This window comes from Strix aluco, chromosome 9, assembly GCF_031877795.1.
Source record: "Strix aluco isolate bStrAlu1 chromosome 9, bStrAlu1.hap1, whole genome shotgun sequence".
In the NCBI taxonomy this organism is placed as follows: domain Eukaryota; kingdom Metazoa; phylum Chordata; class Aves; order Strigiformes; family Strigidae; genus Strix; species Strix aluco.
The window spans coordinates 6,703,388-6,730,568 of NC_133939.1; the positions used below are offsets into that span (position 1 = coordinate 6,703,388).

The following is a 27,181-nucleotide window of genomic DNA, read 5'->3' on the forward strand; positions in this document are numbered from 1 at the left end:
ATTCAAGCTAATAAGAGGGCACTAAAGGCAATATAAGAGCAGTCTCCAACAACTTTGTAGTTACATGGATGATGGATCCAATCTCTTCTCAGTAGTGCCAGAGAATGCCACAAGACAATGATCAGAAATTGTAGCTTGGAAAGTTCTGGTTGGGCATTAGGAAACAAATTTTCCTTGAGAACGTGTTTCCCAGACTGGTGGTGAAATCTCCAGCAATGGAGGTTTTCAAGACAATGTCATGGTTTTGTCTGTCTGGTGTTGCCACTAGTCCTGTCTGAAGAGGAGGTGGGATTAGATGATCTGACAAGGTCTGTTCCAACAAACCTTTTTTATTTCTACACAAAAAATTGTGGGTTTCTATTAAAAAAATTAGGGAGAAAGGGTAGGCTAAGACCATTTTGGAAAGTATGTTAAAACTTTAATATAACCTGGGATGTGAAAGACAAAAGGCAGCAGCAGCAGCAAAAGCTGTGCAAGGGCTGATCTGAGTTGGACACAACCAGCTCTCAGCTGCAGTTCCAGATTCATGAACTCTCTGAAAAATGTCTGCTTGGGGTATGCAGAATCTCATACCCTGTCACAAGTGCCACTTTTAAAAATCTGTGCAATAAAATTATTTTTCCAATTTCTTAATTTCAAGAATCATCATCAGCAGTACTGAAAAAGTAACATGATCAAGCCATGTTCTGGGATCTCAGCTAACAGATTAATCTCATCATGCCGGTGGTTTGTGCTTAGCCACCGAAAGCAACTCCTAAACTCCCAGCCACTTACAATCTGGGAAATCCTCTCCAGGATTAGAAGTCTACTGACAAAGGAAGTCTCTTCTTTTAAAGGCCTCACCCAATCAAGAAATTCCTATTGAAGATACAATCTTTTCTGTGAGATCCAGTCTAGCACAAGGAAATTAATGTGTTACTGGAATTAGAATACAGTACAAGATCAAAAGGATACCCTGAGTCCATGGGGTTTTTTTCTGTTTGCTGTAGAAAAGGCAGAAAAGGACTCCTAGTGGGAATCAAAGAGTAGTTAGGGTGTCTGCAACAGACTCATGGTACTTTGGAAGACAGCTACTCATTGTCTAAAGAAAAAGATTCTACTTCTTAAAAGCAACTGCTAGCAATGGGAAATGATTTCTAAGTTGCCTTTCACTTCGAGAAACTTATTTACTATACACCAGTTACAAGTCTTAATTCTGCCTTATCTTAAGAGGTGTAAGACTCAGCTAAAAACTGGAATTGAACACAGGGTCACGTCTGTGTAATCTGTCTGAGGCATATTATTCATTAGCACTGTTGTGATGACTCCATTCCTTTAGAAATTTGTGATAAATCCTCCCTTAAAGAGTGCATCAATTCGTATAGTCTTGAACAGAAACAGGAGTAGTGCTACCTCTTAGACAAAGAGGAATATTTATGCACCCATCTAACCAATGTGTTCATTAGGCCATTAAACCATTTACTGGAATTTCTAAACCATATTAAAACAAAAGACTTTGCAAACTAAACCACCACCTGATCATTCCCAGAGAACAACTCACCTCATCTCGGAACATGTCACTAATGGAAGAAGCTGTGTTTAAGCTGATCTGGGATTGACTGCTTATGCCACTGTCATCCCTCTGGTATTCATTGTCCAACGAGTGTACAGAAAGTAAGAGACTACCTCTGGGTTTCAGTGTCTTTGGTCTCTCAGGAGCCTCCAGATTGTTTTCAACTGCAGAGCTGTTCCCAAGAGAGATCATTGATGTGGCACATATTCTTCCAGGATAACGGAAGCTCTTGTGTTGAGAAGTGGGTCGTGGACTCTGCGGTTTAGGACTCATGGGCCTACAAGGCATGTCTTTACCATCAGAATTTGAGAGCTGGGGACATGATGGACTTGACTGACTAAATGGCAACTGCAAGTCAGTGGGACTAAATCGAGATTTCATCCAGTATTCCTCTAGAGAAGTATTTAAAGAGTTGCTCAGAGCCTCCTGTTGTTCATCACAGTCTGAACTCTGTGAGTATCTGGTGCCCAAGTCGTGGGACTGTATTCGTTTTCTCCACATACCTGCAGGTGAAGAGACATCAACAGGCTCCACAGAGGCGTCAAAATAGTTGCTATCTGCTGAGGAGCCATTAGCTGTTTCTGTTTTAAAAAATGTGTGTCCATTGGAACTATCCTGTCGCTCTATTGATGTTGTTCTCATTACATGGCCACTAGTTGCATTAAGACTATCCTGTGTTGGTGATAAACTTGCTAACACAGGCCTTTTTAGTCCATCTGCCTCCTTGCTTTTTAGAAAAGCTTTCCAGGTGCTCTGGCGAAGTTTGGCTTTCTCCTTTTCATTTTTCAGTGATACTCTTGAGCTTTGCTCAGTATTTTCCTTTTCTGGAGATCTGGATTCAAAAAAGCTTGAAAGGGATTTGTGTGCCAAGGCCAACCTTGTCCTGAACTTCTTACCTTCAGGGTTTTTGTTTCTTTTGTATTCATTTTCAGGGAATGATTTTCTAATCCCAGAGTATTCCACAGGTTCACTGTCATTGTTTTCAGATGAACCTGAAACTTGTTGATCTGCATATTTGACAGCAGACAGTGTGGGAGAAGTTGAATTTGAATCTGTATCTTCCATCAGTATCCGACCAGAGCCAGAAGCCTTCCTCAGACTCATTCTGTTGAATAATCCTGCAGGTCTCTCATAGAATAAATCATCGTCATCAGAGTACTCAGAGGTGTAGCTTTCCTTCCTGTGGAAGGCTGAACCAGATGAACAACTTTTGAAAGACTGTAAACTTTCAGTGTCCTCATCCTCTTTTCCAGCATCCAGTTCTTCAGTCTTTGCCTTGCTGCCAAAGAAGCTGCTACTTCCCTGATTTTCTGCTGTGGCAGGCTTAGTTTTCCTGAAAGACGTCATTTTTGAGAATACTAAAAACCTGGAAGCTTTCCCACTATTCCCATTCTTTGTTGGCTTTTGCACAGCTTTATAGAGACTGCTGTTACTTCCCAGGATGTGGAATGAGTTCTCATCCATTTCCTCACTGTTAATGCTGCCGGTACTTATATTATCTAGACCCAGCATGCAAGTGTTATGGGTCTCCCTTTTCACAGAATCGTTAAAGACATCAAACACGTCTAGATTCAGTGTACTGTCTTTGCTAGGGCTAGCTGTGTCTTCTGCAGGAGAGCCTTCCTTTCCCTCGCTAGGAGAAAGTTCTTCACAAGTACCTAGTTGTTCCTTTGAACCACTACAGCCTTCACTTCCTTGCCTGCCTACTGCTTGTTCAGAGGTGATGCTGGGCCCTTGAAGATCAACATCAGCACCATCTCCCTGACACAAATTGCTTACACTGCATGTTTCCAGTGTTACTGCATTAGCTATATAGAAGCCTTCCTCTCTGCCTTGATGTGCTTTGAATTCTTTTTCCTTAGATACCTGGTCATCTCTTGTTTCAGCCCATGACTTTCTGAACTGTTCTGTCTCTAATTCAAAGCCAGTCTCTGTTCTGCAGGGCTCTTTCTCAGAGATCATAACACCACTTCTGCTATGTGATTTTACAAGCGCTTCTTCACATGGATCTGCCTGACTTTCTGCAATAAGTATGTCATTGCCCAGTGGTACAGTAACACTCCTGATTTCCACTTTTTCACTTGTTACTGTGGAATTACTACAGGTGAAACCTAAGGATGAAACTGCATCTGTTTTATCTGTTTTCTCTTGTGAAACTTCTGGTTTTCCTTCAGCTCTATCCCTACCAGGGAGTACTTCTGCATTACAAGGAATAGGGTGGGTGGCCAGAATTTGTTCTTCACAGCTACAGATTTCACTCAGAACTCTCTCTGGCTCATCATGAGCTTTGCTGACAGTATGAGGAGACATGAAATCCTTGCTCACTACATCTCTCAATGTTCCAGTTACCACTTCAGTAGGAAGGTTATCATTCAGTGTCTTGGACTGTAACCCTTTCTGCTCTACAGATACTATAATTAGGGCAGGCTTTAACTCCGGAAGAGTCATTAAATGCCTTCTCTGGCTTATATAATCTGATCTGGGAGTGATTTCAACAGCAAAGACACTGTCTTCATTCTGTCCTTTATGAGTAGGATGTTCATTTGTTACTAGCTCAGAGTCACTCCTTAAGGCACCAGTTTTGCAACTTGTGTTTTGCTGCATTGACTCTTCGTGCTCTGCCCCAGTGTTACTGCCACCTGGTTGCAATGTGGTTCCCAGGATTTTCCAACTGAAGTCAAGGTTAGAAGAATCATCTACACATCTTTCCCCTACCATGATCTCCATACCTGACAGTTCAGATTCAAGGCCATTCTCCTTCAAACTTTTCTGTTGTATTCTACCAGTGGAAACACAGTTTACAGAACAATCACAATCTCTGTTTTCCACAACACCAGGAGAACCTACATGACAAACTGCTAGGTTGTCAGTGTCAGCAATGCCAGATTCAATATCAGTATCACAAGGGAATTTGTCTGCTTCCAGATCTCTTTCAGCTTTGTACTGGTCACTTGTTATAAGTTGTTCAGTATTTATGATCACTGGCTCACAGTTCAGGGCAAATGAAGTCTCCTTTTGTTTTGGATTATACTCACAAGCATCAATCTGCGTGAAAGATAAGCTATCAGCACCTGTACCTGCTGCTTCTGGGCTAAGGCCACACGTCTCTGATTTAGAGTGCAAATAATAATCAACGCACTGGGAAGAGCCTGCTGGTTGAGAAAGCTGACACTCAATTGAGCCTATATCAGTATTAAGAAGAGATCTTTGTATGCCAAATTTGCCCTCTATTTTTATTGCCTTTTCAGGTCTTACAGGTACCCTTCCTAAGTTTTTCCAAGTGTATTCAAAATCCAGCTCTTGAAGATGTATTCTGGAACATGACCATCTAAATTTGTCTGTCAGATGACAGACATATTCTGTCTTGCTTTGAGCACTGATATTTTCAGGTACACTATGCCATGTTTTACTTTCTGTAATCTCTGACCTTGTGAGCGGTGGCTGAAATTCTGGTTTGAAGCAACTCTGGTAAAAGAATGAATCTGATGTCAACATGGTCTCTATACTTCCATGTTTTATCCTTTTACCTGTAGTTTCCTCACTGTCAACTGAGTTTCTCCTGCTGCATTTTATACTGGACATAGAATCTAATTCACACTTACGGTCAGATGTCTCAGTGTAACTTTTACTGTTAGGTCCATCTGTTTCAAAAAGAAGATTTGGCAAACTACAGCTTGATGCTGCATCTGACCGGAAGGAAAATTGCGGTACCTCAGGAAAAATCAAACAACTTTCTGAGTTTGCTTTGAAACAAGCAATGCTTAATACTGCAGGATGTTCCTTCTGTCTTGTAACATCATCTTCTGTAGGTACTGAGTTGGTACAGGACTGTGCTTCACTGCTTTCAAACTCCACTTTATTTTGCAATATGGATACAAACTTTCTATTTGTCTGTGATATAATGCCTTCTTCATTGACTTGGTTCTCTGAGTTGGAAATATCTCTAGTTAATGTTAGCTCTTCATCACCCAGCTCTTCACCTTCTGACTTCACAGATTGTATGCACAATTCAGTTTTGCTTGGTGCTGCTTTTATGTTGGAGGACACTTCTAACTGCACCTGCTGGGTAAATTCTGGTTGCCTTGAGCACTTAAATTCATGGAGGGGTGTTTCTGCCTTTGCTTTAGGAAGAGTACAGCACAAATTTTTTTTTTCAGTAAAAAGGCAGTTTGAATCCAAGCAAGTTTCCCCAGTTACATCACTGGAAACAGATTCTGTGTCTGATGCACTCTCATACGGCTCAGTTTTTACATCTGACAAAGATCCACTCTGATGTGACAGGGTCTCAAAATAATCTTCATCTGTTTCTTGGCTGGATCCACGTATCTCCAGCTCTATTGTGCTTGGGGTAGAAGAACTCAGATCATCTTCAAACTCTCCTTCACTGATGTAGTTTTCCACTGGCTCTGGGGTCTGTAGATAAACAGAAAAGAATGACTTAGCAATGATTTCCCTCAGCAGCAGGGCAGCATGAATTATTATTAGAAAAGGGACTTAGGAACACAATTTAATACACACTAATGTCTTTGGAAGTTATACTTGATATTTCACTTATTGATGGACCTGAGGTCTTTCTATTTCTTCCTTTCTGTTTCTTAATGGTTTTAATTAATATTTTTTTCATTTTAATATGTAATTATGCAGCGGCCAAAATTTGACTTTTGGCCATGTCTTTCATAGCCCAATACCAAGACACATTTCACATTCAAATAAGTCAAATGGATATCATCCCTTGCCAGTAGATCTAAAAATTCTAATGAATCCATCTTCATATCTGAGGAGGAGGTTTATGAGATAAACCTGAGAAGTAATTGTTACTATCCAAATTACAGAAATGTGATATGAATACATGCAGAACAGTTTTGCACTTGAATAACTGGATAGTACCCATACCAAAGCCTGAGTCAAAGGTGAAAGAAGTCTTTGATCTCATTTTCCAGAAGGCTTGTACCAGGAGCACTACACATATCAGTTATCAGAGCACATCCAAGTCAGTGGCTGAGAGCAGAAAGATCAAAACCACATTGTCAAGATTAGGAAATGTCTTTGTCCCAGACAGTTACCCTGACAGAGTCTCAGTCTTATTTTCTTTAACCATCAGAAAGAAGTCTGGATATTTCTTGAGTTTAAAGTAGAAAATGAAATCACAGCAAGCTTTCCTGAGGTAAAAATAGTACTTGTCGTCTGTCAGCTTCAGGTACAGCTATTGTCAGAAATTCTAGAAATGTACCCAGCAAAGCTATTTAGCTGATTCCAGCCTCAGTCCATTAATATCTAGAATGAGAAGCTACATAAATATAAATGGCAGCCTTTAACCCTAATGCTGGATGCCTCTTTAACCAGGTTTTGATAACAGCCATCACTAGAATGATCAGCACATTTCAAAATCTAAAACCAGAGATAATAAACAATGAAAGACATTTGTAAAAAAACCCAAAAACCAAACCACAAGCGCATGGCAGCCATTAAACTAGAATACAAGGTCACTCAGCCTGAGCTGCGTGTCACCAGAGTGCTGTGTCACAGAGGAAGTGTGAGTCCTCATACAGGAAGCCAAATTGCAAATCACATCAAAAGGTATGTCACAGAGTTTCTGATTCTAGACTCTAAAACATAGAGTGTACATCGGAAAAAAGGAAGGCATTGGGGTTATTTCCAAAAGGGAGTCTCAATAAGATTGGTATTTCTTCTTGACAGAAGAAGGAAAATGCAAATTGAATGGAGGAGAAGGAGGATTCAGTGCTTCAAACCAATTCCAAAAATCACTTTCACACCGTTAAAACTGACCAAATTGCACTAAAATGGCAACATGAGTCACGTAACCAGCAGAGCAACGTGTCCTTTGTTGCGTGCAATCAGTGATACATGTAATTGAGATCCTTTAATAATGACAAATCCCACTATCACCAGGACAGAAATGACCAGCATTAAAGCAGCACAGACTAGCGTTTCACATAATGATCAAGCAGCATAAACTGTGAGCAGTTGGCTCACAGCAGTGAGTATAGCAGCAGCTGTTCAGCAGTAACAGCACTGCCTCTTCAACAGTGTTCTGAACACAAATTTACAGATGGCAATAAACTAAGATAAAAACTGTTCAGGCAAGTAGGAACAAAGTAATGAAGATGCCCAACTGTCCCCAAGGATAATTATGAATTAAATTACAAAAAAATTAGGGCAGAGATCCCTCACAGTCCATCTATCATTCCAAACATTAGCTACATCAGAATATTCATACTATGACCCCTCCTAAATTCATTATTTTTCTTTAATGGATATTATCCAAAATTATGCAATTAAAGCAGTAGCAGAGGCCGCACAATTGCCTCCATACCTTGTGGGAAATGAGAAAACAAATTCTAGGTATGAAGGGCACCAATCAGTCTCAACCACCATTCCTGGACTGTGCCCAGGACTGAACATGTGTCCCCAGTGCTGCTAAGGGGAAGAGCTGGTGTCAGGATCAGCCTGGTGGGGCCTACTCCACCCAATGTACCCTGGGATGGAGTTCCCCTGAGGAGGGAGAGAACATAGCAGCTTCAACTCCTGCTACATCTATCAAAGCCCTCTGCCTAACAGACAAGGGAGGCCTAGAGCTGACCTCTAGTAAACCTGAAATTCATGAGCTCACTGAACATCCCATGGTGACCAGGGAAGAAGTCCTAACAGGGCAAACAACATGCAGATTGTGCCATTTTTACTTTCTGGTTCTATGAGTCTTTGACTTCTCAGTGCCTCTGAGAGGCTAGGCCTCTGCTCTGACCACCTGTTTAATTTCTAAATTAAATGTTTAATTAAATTTTTAGTTTAATTTCCTCCCAACCCATAGTGTGTGTATTTTGTTAGGATTTATAGGACTACTTCTCTTTGTGTTTTACTGTTTTTTTCTGTAAAAATTGAGTCTGAAGGACTCAGTTGGAGCAGAAGGGGGAAAGTTTAAAATGGGCAGGTCCTTTGATGTAGCCCTGTCTTCTCAACACAGACAATCATGGGCTTGAGAACTGAGTAGACATGTAGCAGTGATCCTCAGCTAGGCTGCTGATTAGACAACAGTCCTCATGTCTTTACTTTCCATGAGATTACATTGAGAATTTAAAAAGTCAAATTACAGCTCCTTCCTGGGAAGGGTTCTTGAGAAAACCCTCAGCACCCATGGACAGAGTTGTATGTTTATACATCTCTTCCATCTCAAAGCAGATAAACAGTTGGAAGACAAGAGCCTGGAATAAATAGGAAAGAAACTACTTCTGAAATAAAGCTGTTTGCACTTCACAGACAATAGACAAATCAAAGCAAAGCTCCCCCTGCCTGCTTTTCTCTTTCACTACCTCTGAAGTGTGCCACAAGAAAATAGTATGAAATTGAAGTTACTGATCTGTCTTGCTATCATTGGATGCAGCCATATATATTCATGTCAACCTAAAGTCACCAGAGAAATAAAACTTGTGACTTCAATGTGTGAAGAACTCTATCTCCATAACAAGATACCTTGCACCCAAGTTGCCCTCTCACTGAGGACTGACAAGACTTATACGTGACATCTGCTCCCATGGGCCCAGCCACTCCTGACTTGTGAAAATTTTTTATTTGGTGGGGAAACCGTGTATCATTTTTCCTCTAGATTAGATTCTGTATTTGCATCATTTTCTCACACTTACAATAGTGTATTGCAACAATTATGAGCTTCTTGGATATTGTATTTCCTTCATTTTCTCTGCCTAACAATTGGTAGGTTAAACAAACAATTGTGTTACTTCACCTAGTCTTTTAAGAAGGATTTTATTCTTAAATCTCACAACCACAAAAAGGAATCTGACCACATATATGGTCTTTGCTTTTACTTTTGTTGTGGTTTAACCCCGCAGGCATTAAACACCACACAGCCGTTCGCTCACTCCCCCACAGTGGGATGGGGGAGTGAACCGGGAAAAAAAGTAAAACTTGTGGGTTGAGATAAAGAGAGTTTAATAGGACAGAAAAGGAAGGGAAAAATAATAATGATAAAAGAATACACAAAACAAGTGATGCACAATGCAACTGCTCACCACCCGCTGACCGATGCCCAGCCAGTCCCCAAGCAGTGGGCCATGACCTCCCAGTCAACTCCCTGCAGTTTCATCGTTCAGCATGACGCCGTATGGTCTGGGATATCCCTTTGGCCAGCTGGGGACAGCTGTCCCAGCTGTGTCCCCTCCCAGCTTCTTGTGCACCCCTGGCCACCTCACTGGCAGGGAGGATAAGAAGCTGAAAAGTCCTTGACTTAGTGCAAGCACTGCTCAGCAACAACTAAAACATCACTCAATGTTATGAGCATTATTCTCATCCTAAATCCAAAACACAGCACTATACTAGCTCTAGGAAGAAAATTAACTCTATCCCAGCCAAAACCAGGACAACTTTGAATGCAAGTTCTCTAAGCAAGCCTGACTTCCCACTAACTTCCCCTAGTTACTACCTCATTGACAGCTCAAGAAATATCAGCACAATTTTTCCCTAAACTCAAGACAACATGAAGGCATTTTCAGTTGATATTTCAAAGGATTCAGACAACGTTTTCTCCATAGGTGATGGTAACAACAACTTTTGAGTTGTTACTAATATACATTTCATAAATCTCTGTTTACACCTTGTTTGACTGAAAGGCACAGGCCAGTGTCTTGAAGTGTGATGAGACTAAAATGCAGTTTCCATTAACAGAGGTGAGAGCAAGCCAGCTGTCATCTCTGTTCAGTGGGCCTCAGCCCTGCTCATCAGGTAACGGAAATGTGTAATTCCCAGGGTAGGCGTGAGGGCAGCATTTACAACAGGTCTCATTCTGCAGAGTGCCATATACTCATAACTCCTGCTGATGTAAGTATAGGTGACCTCAGGGCACTGGGGATTCGGCTGTGCCTACTTCAGTACTCTCTGTTGGGGTCATCTACATGTTCTCTCTCCATTACTGTCTTTGAGAAGAGCAACACTAATACAGCCACTTAAAAAGAGGGAGCAGAGAGAGAAAGACAGACAAAACTAGTGGATGAAACTGGCCACTTTACTGGCAATATAGGATTGTTAATATGGCTGCTTCAGAATTCAGTTGTTATGTTATCTAGGGTATCGTGGTTTAAGCCCAGATGGCAACTGAGCACCAGTAGCTGCTCGCTGACTCCTTCCCCCTCAGGAATGGGGAGGAGAAAATAAAACCAAAGGCTGGGATTGAGACAAGGACGGGGAGGGATGAGTCACCCATTATGGTCACAGGCAAAAGACAGACTCGATTGGGGAAGAAAAAGAACATCAATTTAATTTCACCACCACCAATCAAACAGAATAGGACAGTGAGAAATACAACCACATCTTAAAAACACCTTCCCCCCACCCCTCCCTTCTTCCCAGGCTCAGCTTTGCTCTTGATTTCTCTACTTCCAGCCCCCCCAGCAGCACAGGGAGATGGGGATTGTGGTCAGTTCACCACCCGTTGTTTCTGCTGCTCCTTCCTCCTCAGGGGAAGGACTCCTCACACTCTTCCCCTGCTCCAGCGTGGGGTCCCTCCCATGGGAGACAGTCTTCCACAGACTTTTCCCACCTGAGTCCTTCCCACAGAGCTGCAATTCTTCACTAACTGTTCCACCATGGGTCCCCGCCATGGGGTGCAGCCCTCCCAGCACCAGACTGCTCCAACGTGGGCTGCCCTCAGAGTCCCGGCCTTCTTTGGTCACAGCCCCCTGCTCCAGTGTGGGGTCCCCCACGGGCTGCAGGTTGGCATCTGCTCTCCCGGTGACCTCCATGGGTGCAGGGCACAGCCTGTCCTCTCACCACAGGCTGCAGGGGGGTCTCTGCTCCAACGCACCTTCCTTCCTCCTCCTCTTTTCTTCAACTGACCTCAGTGTTTGCAGAAGTATTTCCTTCACAACTCCTCCTTCTCTCAAGTTCCCCTTCTTAAATATGTTATCACAGAGGTGCGGCTACCGTTGCCAATTGGCTCAGCCTTGGCCAGCGGTGGGTGTGACTTGGAGCTGGGGGAGCTTCAAGAAGCGTCCCCCAGGAACAACTGTCGTAGCCCCTCCCCTGCTACCAAAACTCCGCCACACGCAAACCAACACATAGGGTTACTTGTATTGGTTTGTGTTTTATATTTTGTAATAATAAGCTGAATGGAATTACCAAAAAGACTGTGAGTCTCTGTAGCTCTCCTTGGCTTCCCAGGGATAGTGTGGGTATGAAATTCTTGAATCTTCATGATAGCTAAACAGTTAATATTTGAGGCACTCTAATGTGGTAGCATGAAATTCTTCCACCCTCTGTGTAATAAGAACTGTGAAAAGCTGAGCTTTTTCTACATCCAAGTAGGCACTTAGGTGACATACCCTTAGGTGACAGGTTTGAAAAATGCTGGTCATAGAACTGTTATAGTGATTATGGATAGCCTGAATTGAGGGCACAGAGTTAAAACCAAAGGTATATTCAGTCACAGGGCAGAAACAGCATTTGAAATACCCAGCTTCTCCTTCTGCACCTTTGATAGACCTCTGCTCCGAAAGGGACAGTCTTGGAGAGAGAGAGAGGAGTCCAGCTCCAAGGTCCTACTAAGCCTTGGTCTCTCCAGTTGGGAAGGCGAAGGTTGCCTAAGGTAACGGTACTTCTAGAAACTTGAATGTTTGCCAGGTTGGAAGTACCTGGGAAGATCTAAGACTGTTAAGTCTTCCCAGAAGAACAGTCACACAAATGGCTTTTCATGAACTAACTTATGTTCCTAGATTTAAGGCAAACACAGCACAAGAAGTGTTCCCTTCACAAGAAGTTCTGTCACAGAGTTCAAAAGTGATTCATGGCAACAATGGAGCACAGCTGCCATCCTGGGGAACCAGTCACACTACCTCAGTCACCACAGAGCTATAAAGAAAAAGCCCTTCAAACACATTTGTGGAAAAGATACGAACTCAGAACTAATGGTTTCAACTTACCTACTCTCTTCCATACTTAAATAAATGCAAAGCATGTCCAGAAATCCTTAAACCAAATTGGATGCCAGTCAGAGGTTGGATTATACATGGTATAAAGAGTCACAGGCCTAGCTCAGGGTAACTTTGTGTGGCAAATGAATTCACATATAAAGTTTTATTCTTTGAAGGGAAAATATAAAATTCTTTGGGAGAGCCCTCCCACATGCCCAGAGTTGTGTTTTTCAGGGTTCACATAATACAGAAGCACAGAGCTTGGGAAAGGCTCTTAAATTAATGGTGACACAACCACCCCTCAAAAAAGCTACCATTGGGAAAGGGCTCACAGGAGGTGACAGTGTAGTCTACAAAGCAGTAGCTGCAACCTACCCAGAGTATACTGCACTGATCTACTGGGGCTTGAAAAATGACGCAGCAGAGATTCAGATTAGAAACTATAAAGAAAACATCATGTAAGATAGCCACATAATGTCCCCAAGGCCTCAAATTATCTTCCTGATCAAATCCAGCTATCCAAGTCCTTTTCTTAATTGCCTTCATCATGAATAATGGAGAGAAGGGAATGAAAAAGGAAAAGAGGGCACATGGGCAAAGCCTTCATTTTCTACTACTTCCTTGTAAAAACAAATCTTGTTACACTTAATGAGTAAGAAGTAGATTTAGAGACATTAACTTCAGACTGAACTTTGGTTTCTCAGCAGTAAAACACTTTTTCTGAATTATCTGTCATTTCAGTGGATATTATAGGTTGCTACAGATGTTTATAAAAAGTAAAATATATAAAAGAGCAGATGCAACACTGCACCTTGACAAGGATTGCTGAGAAGTGATGCTGTTGTCATCAGTGATTCTGAACCTTCAGACTGATTCTGCTCTGTGCCCAAATGGCAGTTTGACAGGCACTGAATCCCTCTGCAGGTAGTGAGGGAAGTGCTCTATAACCACTGAATGCTGACATTTTACTTGCAAAACATTCAATTTTTGATGCAGGACACAAACACTGGCATCTTAACTGCACAAGAGGAAACAAAATTCACAGACAGATGAGAAAAGAAGAACTTCCCCTCGAAGTTCTTGCTTCAGTCAGTGCAGATATGTACAGGCATTCAAAAGTAACTTTGGCACTAAGTCCTTTAGCAGTTTGGTGACACAGTTGTTTCACTAATCATCTATATACAGCAATAGCACTATTTGCAGGGCACTCCATCCTTAAGCCATAATATTTTTATATACAGAACCATTCATATATGAAGTCACTAAAACAACACATCTCCCTTTTCTGCATGGGATGGATGAGCTTTTTATTGTTCCCAAACAGTGCAGTTACTTTTTGCCGAAAAAGATCTCAAAGCCAGTTCTGTTGATTCGTGAGAACTTGCACTACACTAACAACTAGTGGCATGAGGAAACAACGTACAGACATCCTCTGCATAAGTGTCTTGCTCTAGTTGTATTTAGTGCCTTCACTGGAAAGTCTCCAAATGGTTAAGCAATTCCAAAATCAGCAGGACTATGTGAGCAATTGCATAAGGCTCTGGCAGCTACCATCAGTCAAGGTAGTAGTGCCAGATGAGGGAGAAGAGATTGGAACCAATGGCAAAACAATGCACAGAATCAGTAAAATATCTAAACACCATGTGAAATATCTAAACAGCACGTAAAATATCTAAACATCATAACAGCATCGTAACTACCAAAAACACAGTGCGTTTTCCCCTCCTGCCAGCTTGCGTGACCATGCTCTGTTTCTGTTCAGTGAGTGCTTCCACATTACAGCCCCATACCCCGGCCCCAGAGGTAAATCTGGGTCTCCACCATGATGTTGTCTCATGACACTTGATAAGTACAGGACTGCATCAGCAGAAAAATGCTCCAAGCAGGGGGCCTGCTGCACTCCACACAGCTTCTCTGATTCCTTTCAACAAGCCAATTCCAACATGAAAACACTTTTATAGCCCAAAGCCAAAAACATTATCTCCCTCCTTTGACATTAACACTCCTACTACGGCATATAGTTTAGCAGAAATGTTGGCCAAGATAAAACATGTTGACCAAGGTGTAGTAGTTTCTAGTGACAATGCGTAATCTGGGTGCCATCTAGAGGTTGCGACGAGGTGCCTGGGCAGACTCAGCTTGTGCAGAGAAATACATACTCCCTTTAATAAATACAAGCTGCATTCCAGTGTCTTACTGTGCTGCAGGTCAAGAGTCTCACCAACAAATTCCTCAGTCCTGCTTTAGCTCCAGACAGATAAGGACTGCCCAAGCAGATGAAGGAGCAAGGCAGTGAAGAGGCATAAAGATTCACTGTGTTAAGTAGAAGATAAATACGCAAGATATGTCATTTGCACAACATGACTGCACAAAACCAAAAAATTGATCACTCCCTGCATCTTGTATTTGTGGTTTATTTCTTCGATTAAGTTTTACAAACTGCAGTTTGCATCAGAAAAAACATTTTTATCAATGCAATATCAGACACAACTATTATGAAAATATTTGTAGATTTATTCTCATAAGTACATTAAAAACTGATGGCTTATTTGTACCAAAACAAATCCCACGTTTTAGCCAAGGCACCATGTAGGGTCACTGTTGAAATCTAAAGTTTAATCTGTAACAATAATTAATATTGTTACTCTTCTGAAATATATAAAAGGTAATTTTTTGGTCAATGCAACAATATAATATGTCAAATAAAATTTGGAACGTGAACAGCTAAAATTCAGACTTAAGCAACTTCCCTGCTCTTTGAAACTCTCTGCGTTGGTTGCATTGCAATACTCCCTCTGCTGGCAAATTTAAAAAGGAATATATTGCTTCATTGTACTGCCTTCAACACATGGAAAACTTACATTGTTAGATTTCTGACTGTCTTTTCATGAAAACGGGGATATATTTTCCTTGCCTTATAATATCAAGTCAATACTGGTCCTCTCTCCCTCACACCCTTCCTCTATTTTTTTTAAACAGAGTAAAGCTCAGGACTACCCCAGAATTAAAAATCAGAAGTTACTATGTTCATGTTGAAGATACAGTGTAAAGATAGGAGCAGGTAACATCACTGCTCCCATGAAACAGGGAATTAAGCCTCAGGGAAAACACTTTTTGTGCTAAAAGGGATATTCAACTTGCTTGGCCACAGGAAAGCTCTTGCCTCAGAGTCACATAGGCAAATGTACGTCTGCCTCTGTCTAAATTTTACCATTAATCTTTCTCTAAGGCAGATGCACTTACATGAAGTTGAATCTGGCTGGCAGAAACAACACTCCGCTCTGCACAGACCAAAAATCCTATCCAGAAACTTTGTGAATCCTCCTCCAAAGACAGGGCCCATGCCGGACTCTTGTGCTATGCAGCTAGGGGGCTTCAAGTACTAACATCCTTCCACCAGTGGAAGTTTGTTTAAAAGATCATTTTGGCCTGCTACTCTCTGCTAAAAGAAAACAGCAGTCACAGTTAGTTTCCCTTCAGAGTGTTTAAGGACATGCTTGAATACTTTGCTGAGTGGGAACCTTTAGGATTCCTGGTGAAAGAAGTGGAGATTTCCACTCTAGAAGACCAGGCAGAGCATGCTGTGGTGGTGTGTTCTGCCACTGTAAACTTGCTTGCTGCAATCACTTTTTTGTGAATACACTTCAGCACAGACATATTTACTTATTTTAAACTCAATTTTTTTTTTTTTTCAGAAGTCATTCTGTTTTCTTGAGTGCCATTGAGAAATTATACAAGGAATGCTGAAACAGAGGAGTAGAAAGACAGGAAATACTTTAAAAGACAGGGCAAACTCCTCTGAAGAAGAAAACTATTGGAAAAAAAAAAGACTCCATTAAAAACAAAGAGTGGTCCAAGAAATCCTAAGTGTATGCGTGCACATATATCACAAGACATCCATTGATGTTCCCTCAGTGATCAGCAATTCAGTTTTCAAGTATGGGACTGCAATGAAGTTGGAAGTCAAGTGCAAAGTCATGAGATATATGGCTTGTTTGTCTTACAATCTAATCACTCAGCCCCTATTTAGAACCATAAGCTTTCTTTGTTTAATCAAGAAAATCAGCCTGCAGACAGTTATAATTCAGACTGTTAATTAAAAGAGCCCTTTGAAGGAAAGGGCCTATATGAAGCCTGGGAGACACAAGGCAGTGACTGATACAAAATCCTGCATTTCTCAACTTCCTCCTACCATCACTGGAAACATCATCACAAATTGCCCAATACACTCAGCCACTGCATCTCCCTCTTGATTATGTTGTTTGCTGTTGAACTAGTATTTCTGTGGTCACGCTGCTCCTCTTTATCAGTCCTGTTGCAATATTACTACACCAACCACCCTTCCTCTGGCATATCATACTGCTGAGTTCCTAGATGCTACAAAGCCCATGACCTAATTGTGCTAAGTGCTGGTTAAACATGGTGAGAGTGTCTGCCCTGTAGCATTTGTGAGAGTGTCTGCCCCACAGTGTTTATAGTCTAATTATGTAAGATAAAGGGAGGACAACAGGGAGATGGAGGAAGTACTATCTTAATTTTACAGATTCAGAGTAAATGACTCACTCAAGTCATACCACAACATCAGCAGTGGAGCCAGGAATTCAACCATCTCAGCCTCTGCTCATGATTTTTATCTTTTCATTTCTCTGCTGAGTCTAATGCCTCTCTGAGGGTTGAGGTCTCCTCACACAGACTACTATGTAAACAGAGGAGAAAACCTCAAGCACAGTAAGGGAAGAGACATGACTAAAAGGTATATATATACATCAGCTGGGGACTCACAGGGCTGACAGAACAGAAGTGCACCTAACATATTTGTAGACTCTTTCTTACTGCATTTTAAGGAGGAATGGCCTCAAGGCAAAGGCAGAAGTGAGATGGGCATCAAGGGGAAGAAAATAAGTTGGAAGAAAGAACAAATATGGAGGAAAAATATAGTACTTTATTTTGCATCACTGGGATGGGTTTAATGGGGCTCTGTGGGACACTCAGTTAAACATGCACCTCTATCATGAGATATGAATAATAAAAGCATTATTCTTTCATATGTCTCAGTCTGACTTGCCATTACTAACTGCATGTTCCTGACAGCTTTAAGTAAAAGCTTTGCCAACAAAGTCAGACTGGCATTTAACAGTCAGACAAGTTTTTCCTCCTTTTCTTGTCATTGCCCTACAGCTTCAGGTTAACTCCTGGTCTCTATCACTCCATATGCATAAAATACATGAGGACTTACCCTCCCCAGCTGCCCCTACTGACCTTTAGTAGTTGCTTCTTACACAGTTGCCCTGAAGGGTATAACCTGGCCTCTGGACTCTTGCTAATGTTACAGAAACAGTAACTCAATTGACAAGTTTTGCAGCCAAAGGCAGCTCTTACAAGCAGAATGCATCAGATCTGGAGTCATCAGTAAAATGAGGAACATGGGAAGGATGATTTTCAGACATGGGACAAGGGCAGGCTAGGTCTTGCTCACAAATTCAGAAGAGAATTGAATCCAGCACAACTTTGCATCCTCACACCTTATTTGAGTTTAGCGTAGCTGGGTGAAATGAGATATTCCAGTGCCAACAATCTGCTCACTCCCTTCCTCCTCTCCACAGTGGTTGAGAAATCTTCTCGATGAGCTTTTAAAAGCAGAAGAGATCAAATAACATGCCAATTTGTATAAAATAACAACTTTCAAGAAAAACTTAGCTAGCAACCGCTGTTGCAGAGCATGGATTCAGCTGTGTGAAGCTGTGCCATTTGCAAAGACCTTTTCTGCTCACTGTTCCCACTTCTCTTCCCACATAACAGAAAGTAGAAGGGCTACTTACAGGTGTTTTAACACCTTCACTATAGGCACAAGAACTGCATCAGTGCTAGGCCTGATCTGAAGCTGAAACATGTGTGATCAGGGTGCACTGCTCCTACTCAAGCTCAAACCCTTTCCATGTCCACATGGCACACTGCAAGGAAGAGCAAGCCTTTCTTGTTGAGTACCTGCCAGGGTTTCAGACCTGGACTAAAGCTGAAGTGTACTGCATAGTATTACAGGAGGGTGCAAGCCATTCAGCTGCTGGGGCTTAGGAATTGAGCTGGGTGCCTTTTTCAATGTACCTGCTCTGCATCCAGCTTAACGCCTTACTTCTCCTTTGACTTTGGATACCTAATTTCACTTGTGTTCCTCCTCTGTAAAGCAATGGTAACACATCCCGACCTCAGAGCTGCACTGTAAATACAAGATTAAATGACTAGGCACAAGGGAATGAAATCTCCTGACTCATGAGCTTAACTGAGGTCACATAAGACCTGCCTTTATTTCAAGATTCACAAGGGTTGTGTGAATCTGTGACCAAAATGCCCCCTTCCCTCTCCAAGATCCTGCCCATTCTCAGGAACCTTTTATCCCACCAATGACTTCATTTGATGTCATTTGATTTGATTTAGATTAGATATACTAACTCACTACATGGGTGAGTTAGTATAACTACCAACTGTGCTTTTGCCACAAGACTCCTGCCTCATTGATGTAAATGGCTTCCAGGGATTTTCTGACACTCCCTACAGTACACATGGCTAAAACAACAGATACAGTAGTTACAGTGGCATGGGGAACCTGAGCTTGGCACAGGTAAGGCATCAGCTGGAACCTTCAAGAAAGCTTGATGTGTATCCTGCATCAGGATATGTGGAGCAAGTGGCAACAGTCAAAAGAAGAACAAAAATGATCTAGGATGAATAAGCTATGGGGAAAGACTGAAAGTACAGTGTGTAGTCCAGAGAGTGAATACAATGTGAAAACAGTCTTTAACTACTGATAGAAGGTAGTAGTCTTCTCTTCAAATGTATGACAGATAAAACAAGACTTAAGGGATTTTGAAGCAGAGAAGATTGAAGTTAGGAAAATCAATAAACCACCAGCAGCACAGATAATGAAAAACTGGGATGGGTTGCCTAGGGGATAGCACAGAGTCACCATCACTTTCTGTCTTTAAGTACAGATTAGCTACACATCTGACAGGAATGACACAGGTAGAGCTGATCTCCAGTGGAAGGACAGGTGAGAAGACCTTTTTTGGCTCCTTCTAGCCCTCTAATTCTGTAATTATTAACTTGTAGATGCTCATGCAGTTATTTTACGGTGATACATAGGCCCAGGGGGACACACCATTATAACAGGTGACACAGAAGAGCAGTCATAAGCAAAGAACTTCTGTAGCAATCCAGATCTACAAGCAATCTATGTTGCTCTCTGCAACAACAGGCAACCACGTATCAGTGCAGAGCTCAGAAAGGGACCAAGAAAGTCCACTGAAGAGATGAGAAGTCTAGAAAGTGTGACATATGAGAAAAGACTGAAAGTACCAGATCCATTACTTAGCCTAGAAAAGACTTCACACTGAAAAAATGGCATGTACCTCCCAGTCCTTATCACTTAAGTTTTTTACTTCAAGCCTCAAAACTGAAATATGATAAAGAAGACAGCAAAAGGGACAGAAGTTGTCCATGACATAGGTCCTTTGACACAATACATCTAGGCACATCTGCCCTACAATCTGAGTTGTGCCTCTGTCTCATGGGAAAATGGATAGTATGGCGAAGATTCGTCCACTGTCATACCTATTTCATACCGAGGGAGATTCTAGGATTTTGACACTGCCCTGCATGACATCCTTGTCTCTAAATTGGAGACACAGGGATTTGACGGATGGACCACTCGGTGGATAAGGAATTGGCTGGATGGTCACACTTAGAGAATTGTGGTCAATAGTTCAGTGTCCCAGTGGAGAGCACTGATGAGTGGCGTTCCTCAGGGGTTGGTGTTGGGACCAGTGCTGTTTAACATCTTTGTTGGAAACGTGGACAGTGGGGTTGAGTGCACCCTCAGCAAGTTTGCTGATGACACCGAGCTGTGTGGTGCGGTCGACACCCTCTGGAGAGAAGGGATGTGCCATCCAGAGGGACCTAGACAGGCTGGACAAGTGGGCCTGTGCAAACCTCATGAAGTTCAACAAGGCCAAGTGCAATGTCCAGCACATGGGCTGGGGCAATCCCAAGCACAAACACAGGCTGGGCGATGAGTGGATTGAGAGCAGCCCTGTGGAGAAGGACTTGGGGGTAGTAGTAGATGGAAAACTGACTGTGAGCCAGCAATGTGCACTTGCAGCCCAGAAAGCCAACTGTGTCCTGGGCTGCATCAAGAGAAGTGTGGCCAGCAGGTCGAGGGAGAGGATTCTCACCCTCTGCTCTGCTCTTGTGAGACCCCCTGCAGTGCTGTGTCCAGCTCTGGGGACACAGACCTGCTCGAGCAGGTCCAGAGGAGGCCACGAAGATGATCTGGGGGCTGGAGCACCTCCCCTGTGAGGACAGGCTGAGACAGCTGGGGTTGTTCAGCCTGGAGAAGAGAAGGCTCTGGGGAGACTTTAGAGCGGCCTTCCAGTACTTAAAGGGGGCTACAGGAAAGCTGGGTAGTGGGGAGAGACTCTTTATCAGGGGGTGCAGGGATAGGATGAGGGGTAATGTTTTTAAACTGAAAGAGGGCAGATTTAGATTAGATCTAAGGAAGAAATTCTTCCCTGTGAGGGTGGTGAGACACTGGCACAAGTTGCCCAGAGAAGCTGTGGCTGCCCCCTCCCTGGCAGTGTTCAAGGCCAGGTTGGACAGGGCTTTGGGCAACCTGGGCTAGTGGAAGGTGTCCCTGCCCATGGCAGGGGGAGGGGTTGGGACTAGATGAGCTTTAGGGTCCCATCCAACCCAAACCGGTCTATGATTCTATGATTTGAAAGCTTATCAGTTCAAACAGAGAGATGTGCATGTTAAGCTGCAATCCATCTCCCGGCACTGTAGATCAGAAATACAGCAACTATAGCAGTTCAAGAAAAATGGCACACAGACCTGCATGAACATCCAAAAAGCTATAAACTTCAGTTAACAAAACAGATCTCAACTTTGCTCTTAACCACAAAGATAAAGTGACATTTAAAAGGAAACAAAAAGGTGCAAATCATACATTTTCAAGTCTTTGAAGATCCTGCTGGCACTGCTCCAGGTCAGAGTACAGTTCTTAGTACAGTTAATTTCTCTTCAGTCAGCCTTTTCACTCGCTTCAATGCTGAATATGCAAAGAGCACCAGACATTTTTAACCTCAATAATTTTTTCATTACCTGTCAGAAATAGCACTAATAACAGGCATTAGAGGTACAATATTCAATTGTTCAGGACAGCCTAAACACTTAATTACATTATGGTAGATAATCACAAATAATTGCATTAGGGAAGACAGGGCAGCTGTGAGGGGATGCAGCTTGCCTGTTCAGCTCATGGCACAGAATTCAGCAAGGACAAAGCTAGCAGCACAGGGAGAAATTAATTAAAACTGCTCACAAACCCTATTTCCTCTTAGTCTTTTAGAGAGAGACTACTTCAGCTTACTTCTGTGCAGCCCAATGATGATCACCTTGTTTGAAAAGAGCCCAATTCCACATAGACTGTGCTTTGGGTTCTCTTATTTTGCTATCACTTATGCTAACACCTGTCCTTTTCTCGGATCTGGCTCCATCAAGTTTCCTTATCATTGTTTCCTTTCTTCCTAACCCTGTTATTATCTTACACAAATGGCTAGTTCCACTGATCTGCCAGAGAGAAATCAAGTAGAGGGTGACTGTCAGAATCAAAGATGATGTTGAAATCACATGTCTTTTAATGAAAAAGAAAGAAATAAAACCAACCACCCAAATAAACACCAAAAAAGAAAAAATGTAAAAAAAAGAGAGGAACTGATTGTCCTTTCTTCTGCCACTATACATAAGTAGAAAGTTTAGACTAAAATAGAGCAGAATACTGTGGACAGAGATATGTTACAGCAGAACTTCTGTGACTCAATCTTATTTCACAGGTACCTCAGATATGGACTCAAATCTGTGATGCCTACTGTCCTGTCCCCTTCTTACATGTTATTATTTATGATCTTTATTTACAGATATCTGTATAAATCTGATGCTTCATCACACAACCATTATATTCCAAAGCGCAATGGCTATGGAGCGATTGAGGTTTCCATAAATCTTAGCTCTTACAGAAGGGAGCTCTGTTCCTTTGTGTTATAAAGGGTTAAGAAGATTTTCTTCAAGCAGTAGGCAGCCTCCTTTATTACCAAATTCAAACCTCCATTGAATAACATTATTTCCCTGCCAGCTCTTTTAGTAGAAGCCTCCAGCCAACTCATCAATACACCAGAACCAGTGCAGACACTGCTTTCACAGTTGTTAAGACCTCACCAAAAGCCTTCACACAAGATTTAAAGACAAAAAGCAAAAGTCACAACACGTAACACTATGCAGCCAATACCTTCATTCCAGAGAGGAAAGGTTTTTATTTAAGTGTTCAAGTACTGCAGTATAACCTGGAACACTATAACTTAGTCTAGAGTTAGGATTCTGTATAAGCAACAGACCCACAGTTTGAACGGTCTGGCCCCAGGTGTCCTTGGTTAGTTTTCTGTCACTCTTTCCCAGTCACTTTGCAATCAACAGCCTACCTGGAAGTTCCTGACTCTCCTGTGTTTTCTATTTGAAGTGGCAGGACATCTCAGTTGCCAGCCCAAGTGCTGCCTCCCCATAACTGGTCTGGATGACACTGGACTGTTGCAAGAAGGGATGAATTGATTTTGCTTCTCTTGGTCATATCTTGTTGTGAGGGTAGGGGATATTTTCTGTCCCCAGAAGTACCACTGATTACAGCAATTATCATTTCTTATCTTCCAGATTTTACTACTGCTGCTCCAGTTCTCCCACCGCTTTGTCAGAACTGAAATAAACCCAGGGCAAGTTTTCTGCAACGCTCTCTCCATCTGCGATCCCACCTCCACTGCTTGGGCCAGAGTCAAGGTATCAAGTTCCATCAAGAGCTTCTCCCGAATTCTCCAGTCTGCTGCTTTGTCAATTAGCTGATCCAGGATCAGCTCTTCCTGCCAACAGCCAAAAGCACAGACTGATGCCAATTCTTGTAGTGCCAAAGCAAAGGTTTTAAAAGTTTCACCTGGAAGTTGTGCCCGCTGCCTGAACAGGAACCTCTGTAATACCACACTCTGTCTGGGCTTAATGTGCTCTGAAAACTTCTTCATTGTTTCTTCAAAGGAGGCAGCTGAAACCAGGGTTGTAAAAATCCTCTGATCTTTTAGATCCAAAGACTGGAGAACAATCCTTAGAGAGTCTTCAGGTTTCACTCGCCTATATCAGTCAAATCTCACAATCAGTCACTGACACCAGGGGCCTGAGAGATTTCACCATTCCAGCAATATGTAGGATATGAACCAGCAGCAAGATGCAACTGGAACTCCCCTGTCTTCACTGCTACCACTGTGTAGGTTCACTGGTATTCCCACTACCTCTGAACAAGAGCATAGAGGCACATCACATATGCTATAGAGGCACATCACAAATGCTTTGCCTTTTGTCACAGGAAGCAATTTCTTGTCATCCAAAAGACAGGTTGTCTGGCTGGGCAGGAAATACAGCGCTCCTCCCATTCAGGCAGCGAGGGTGGGGGCAGGTGAGCATGAGAGGAGAGAGAAAATGGAATGGGAAGGAAATGAGAAGATATGGAAAGACTGTCTCCCCTGCTAGGAAGATTTCGTTGCATGCCCTAACACACTAAACTAAAGTTTGTTAAATGTTTAATGGGAATCCAATGCAAAATCCAGGTTTAATTGTTTTACACACATTGCTCACAATAACTAACAGCAAAATCTTCACCTGCAAAACAATCCCCACATGCCACCAAGGCATATGTACAAATTGAGCAGGACTACAGCAGCAATGAGATGGGGCTGAAAGTCAAGGCTGACCTATGTTTGCCTTCATAGATGCTGGCTGTCAGGTCTTTATTTTCAGTGTCTAACGATCGTGCCTAAGAATGGCATTCTCCCTTGCCAGAGCCTATTGACCTGTTCAAAAGTGGCACTATTTCACTAGCAGTTTACAGAGACCAGTCCCACAGGCATGTAAGAGCAGCAGAACTGTAGAAAGATCTTTGCATAGGCAATTTCTCTTCTCAGGGCTGGAGTATGCAACTGCCTCCACTTTGCAGCCTTTTTCAGCGATCACACAGCAGGAAACTGGAAACACAGAACCTCAGAAGTGTGTGTTGTAGAAAAGATAACGAGAAAGAAGGAGGAGATGTCTTGCTTGCCCTGCACATTTGCAAATATCTATGGTACTAATAAACAACTTTTAGCCCTTTTTCATATTTTGGTGGGTGTCTGCTGTATCCCAGACAAAGAGACTGGAGGGGTCTACACATCCCATCCTGTGATCAGGGAGGGTTAAGCAGTTCTCTGTGGCAAGTCTCTACATAGACCAAGATAATCACTTTTATGATACACTGTCTCAATGAACTAGCCAACACGCTAATTCAGGAGTGCAGATCAATTTTTAATAACAGTAACATAAAACACTTTCTTTGGCTAAAAAACTATTCCCAAACAACACTGGAGAAGCTCATGGATTTACCTATACCTGTCCACTGCTTTACCATTTCTCCTTCACAGTAACATACTAGCTGTTTCACTAAAGGTTTGGTCACACAAAAAGCTTGGGTGGAGGTAGAATCCTGAATTGTTCAACAGCTTTTGTATTTTTCAAAGACTTGAACTTTAAGAGGTTTAAAAAGTATTGTTCCAACAATTTAATAAAGGAGGGCTCAGGTTAAAATTAATCTGGAGAGTCTCAGCCCCTATTTCGCCAGTAAGATTTACTGTACACAGTAATGACACAGATTTGGGTTATTTTTATAAGAGAACCCTAAACTTTACACCATGGGCATCATTTTTCTGGCACTCAAAATTCTCAGTGTCCACTGTTTTTACAAGATTGCCAATTTATTTATGGGGTCAGCTGACTTGAGGGCAGTAAGCTAAGTGAAAAAAGGAAATGAAAGTGAACTTCCAAAAAAACTATGCAAAATTTAAAACACCAGAGTGCCTTGAATGGTTTTGCTCAGAACACTTCAGAGTACAGTTGGATTGTAGTCACCAGATATAAAGCATAAAAAAAGTTCTGCCCAGTGGAATCAAAACACGCATCTCAAGAGCTGTAGCCTGCCTTTCCCTTGCAGGGGTGCTGTCACAGAAGACACTGAGGAAAGAAAGATGCAGGGGACCACTCTTCTGTAGCACAACAGTTTAGGAAGGCCACTGAGGCTAGAACTAACCTGGCAGGATGTGGGTCTAATGCACTTGAACATGGGTTTCAATTATTCATCAGTAGTCTGTGTGCTGGTTTACTTCCTTACTTCCATTTAATTAATGGAGATCTAATTAAAAAGTGAATGTTGTCAAAAGCTGGCATAAAAAAAGAAAGACACGGGAAGAGTTGGGCTGTAGTTAACATACACAAAGCCAATGACAATCACAGGGCACGGATGAGCAAAAAAAAGAATAAATATAATCGCAGAGCCTTCTGTCTGAATTCCTGTGAAGTAAAACTCTTAACAGCTCTTCATTAGAGCTGGACAAAGCTATCAGTGAAATACACTGATAATATCAGATTGTGAAGTTTCAGTAGCGTAACTAATTTTTTAAGCATTTTCCTTAAGTGGAAATTGCTGTTCATGCACATTGGAGGAATATGAAGAAATGTTTCCTTTCCTAAAAGATTAGATGACCTAGAAGAACAACTGTGCAGAAGGGAGGCAGAGGGGATGGACTCTGAATCCTACTGTTACAAACCTATTTCTGGGCAAAATAAGACATCCTTTAACATATCAAGCATCTTCACAACATGCTTCATGCCATTCCTAGGTCAGTACTCCCCTTATCACATAAAGAAAGGGAGAAAGAGAGACACTATGTGATTTGCTCTTGACAGCAAATGAGATGAAGCCAGGATAAAGAGTTAGGGCTTCAGTATCCCATGCCCCTTTCTTCAGCAGCTCATTAACCCTACAACCCTGCCGCAGCTCTACTTCTGGAAACGAACATACTAGTCAAAAGATAGTCAAAAGCTATTGCCACTCCAGCTCTTAATACCAGCCGTAAATTTATCAACAATCCTATTTAAAAGAGTTCTCTGACTGAAGAAGACCCTGAGCTATAATTTGTTGGCAGCTGACAGAATGCTCAGGAGAAGCCTCACTATATATTTGATATAGTTTTATACTTTTTTCTGGACATCTTATTTTGATCACTTACAGAGACAGGATATTGAGCTACATGGAACAGACTAAAGATCCATCTGGACATTGTGGTCATTCTTATCTTCTCACTTCCAAAGAAGGAAACAAGTTCAATCGGATGATGCCAAAAAGTGACCTCCTCCATGAAATTTAAAGATGAATTTTTAAACACAGAGACCTGAATCTTGATGCCTCCTTTGGAAAACTTCCCTATAACAATCAGTATGCAAAGCTTTTTGCTGTGAACTATGGAAAGTCAAATAATTAGATCGGGTTAAGAGTAAATACATTGCAGAATGACATTTTGTATTTAAATTAGAACTACACTAGCTCTTCAAATCAAGAGCTCTTACTCTCTGCAGTGTAGTGGGTCAAACAGATGCCATCTGACCTGAGTCTAATATGACTGTAAATAATTGGATGTACTGGGGATGTTCAGGAAGACTGTCCTGCACACACAGAGTGTGTTGTGCTCCTTAACCATGTCTAAGTGACCCTTTAGGAGATAATGCTAGGAATGAGTCATCTGACAAC

The 27,181-nt window shown here is 42.1% G+C and overlaps 1 protein-coding gene across 1 annotated transcript in view; it reads right to left on the reverse strand.

Annotated features, from left to right (window-relative positions):
• ARHGEF4 (Rho guanine nucleotide exchange factor 4) overlaps positions 1–27,181 on the reverse strand; it is a 222,444-nt gene that overhangs the window by 127,613 nt on the left and 67,650 nt on the right. The window contains exon 3 of the mRNA XM_074833593.1: positions 1,541–5,965. Coding sequence (XP_074689694.1) covers positions 1,541–5,134 — 3,594 coding nt within the window. The 5' untranslated portion in view covers positions 5,135–5,965. The remainder of the gene's footprint in view (positions 1–1,540; positions 5,966–27,181) is intronic.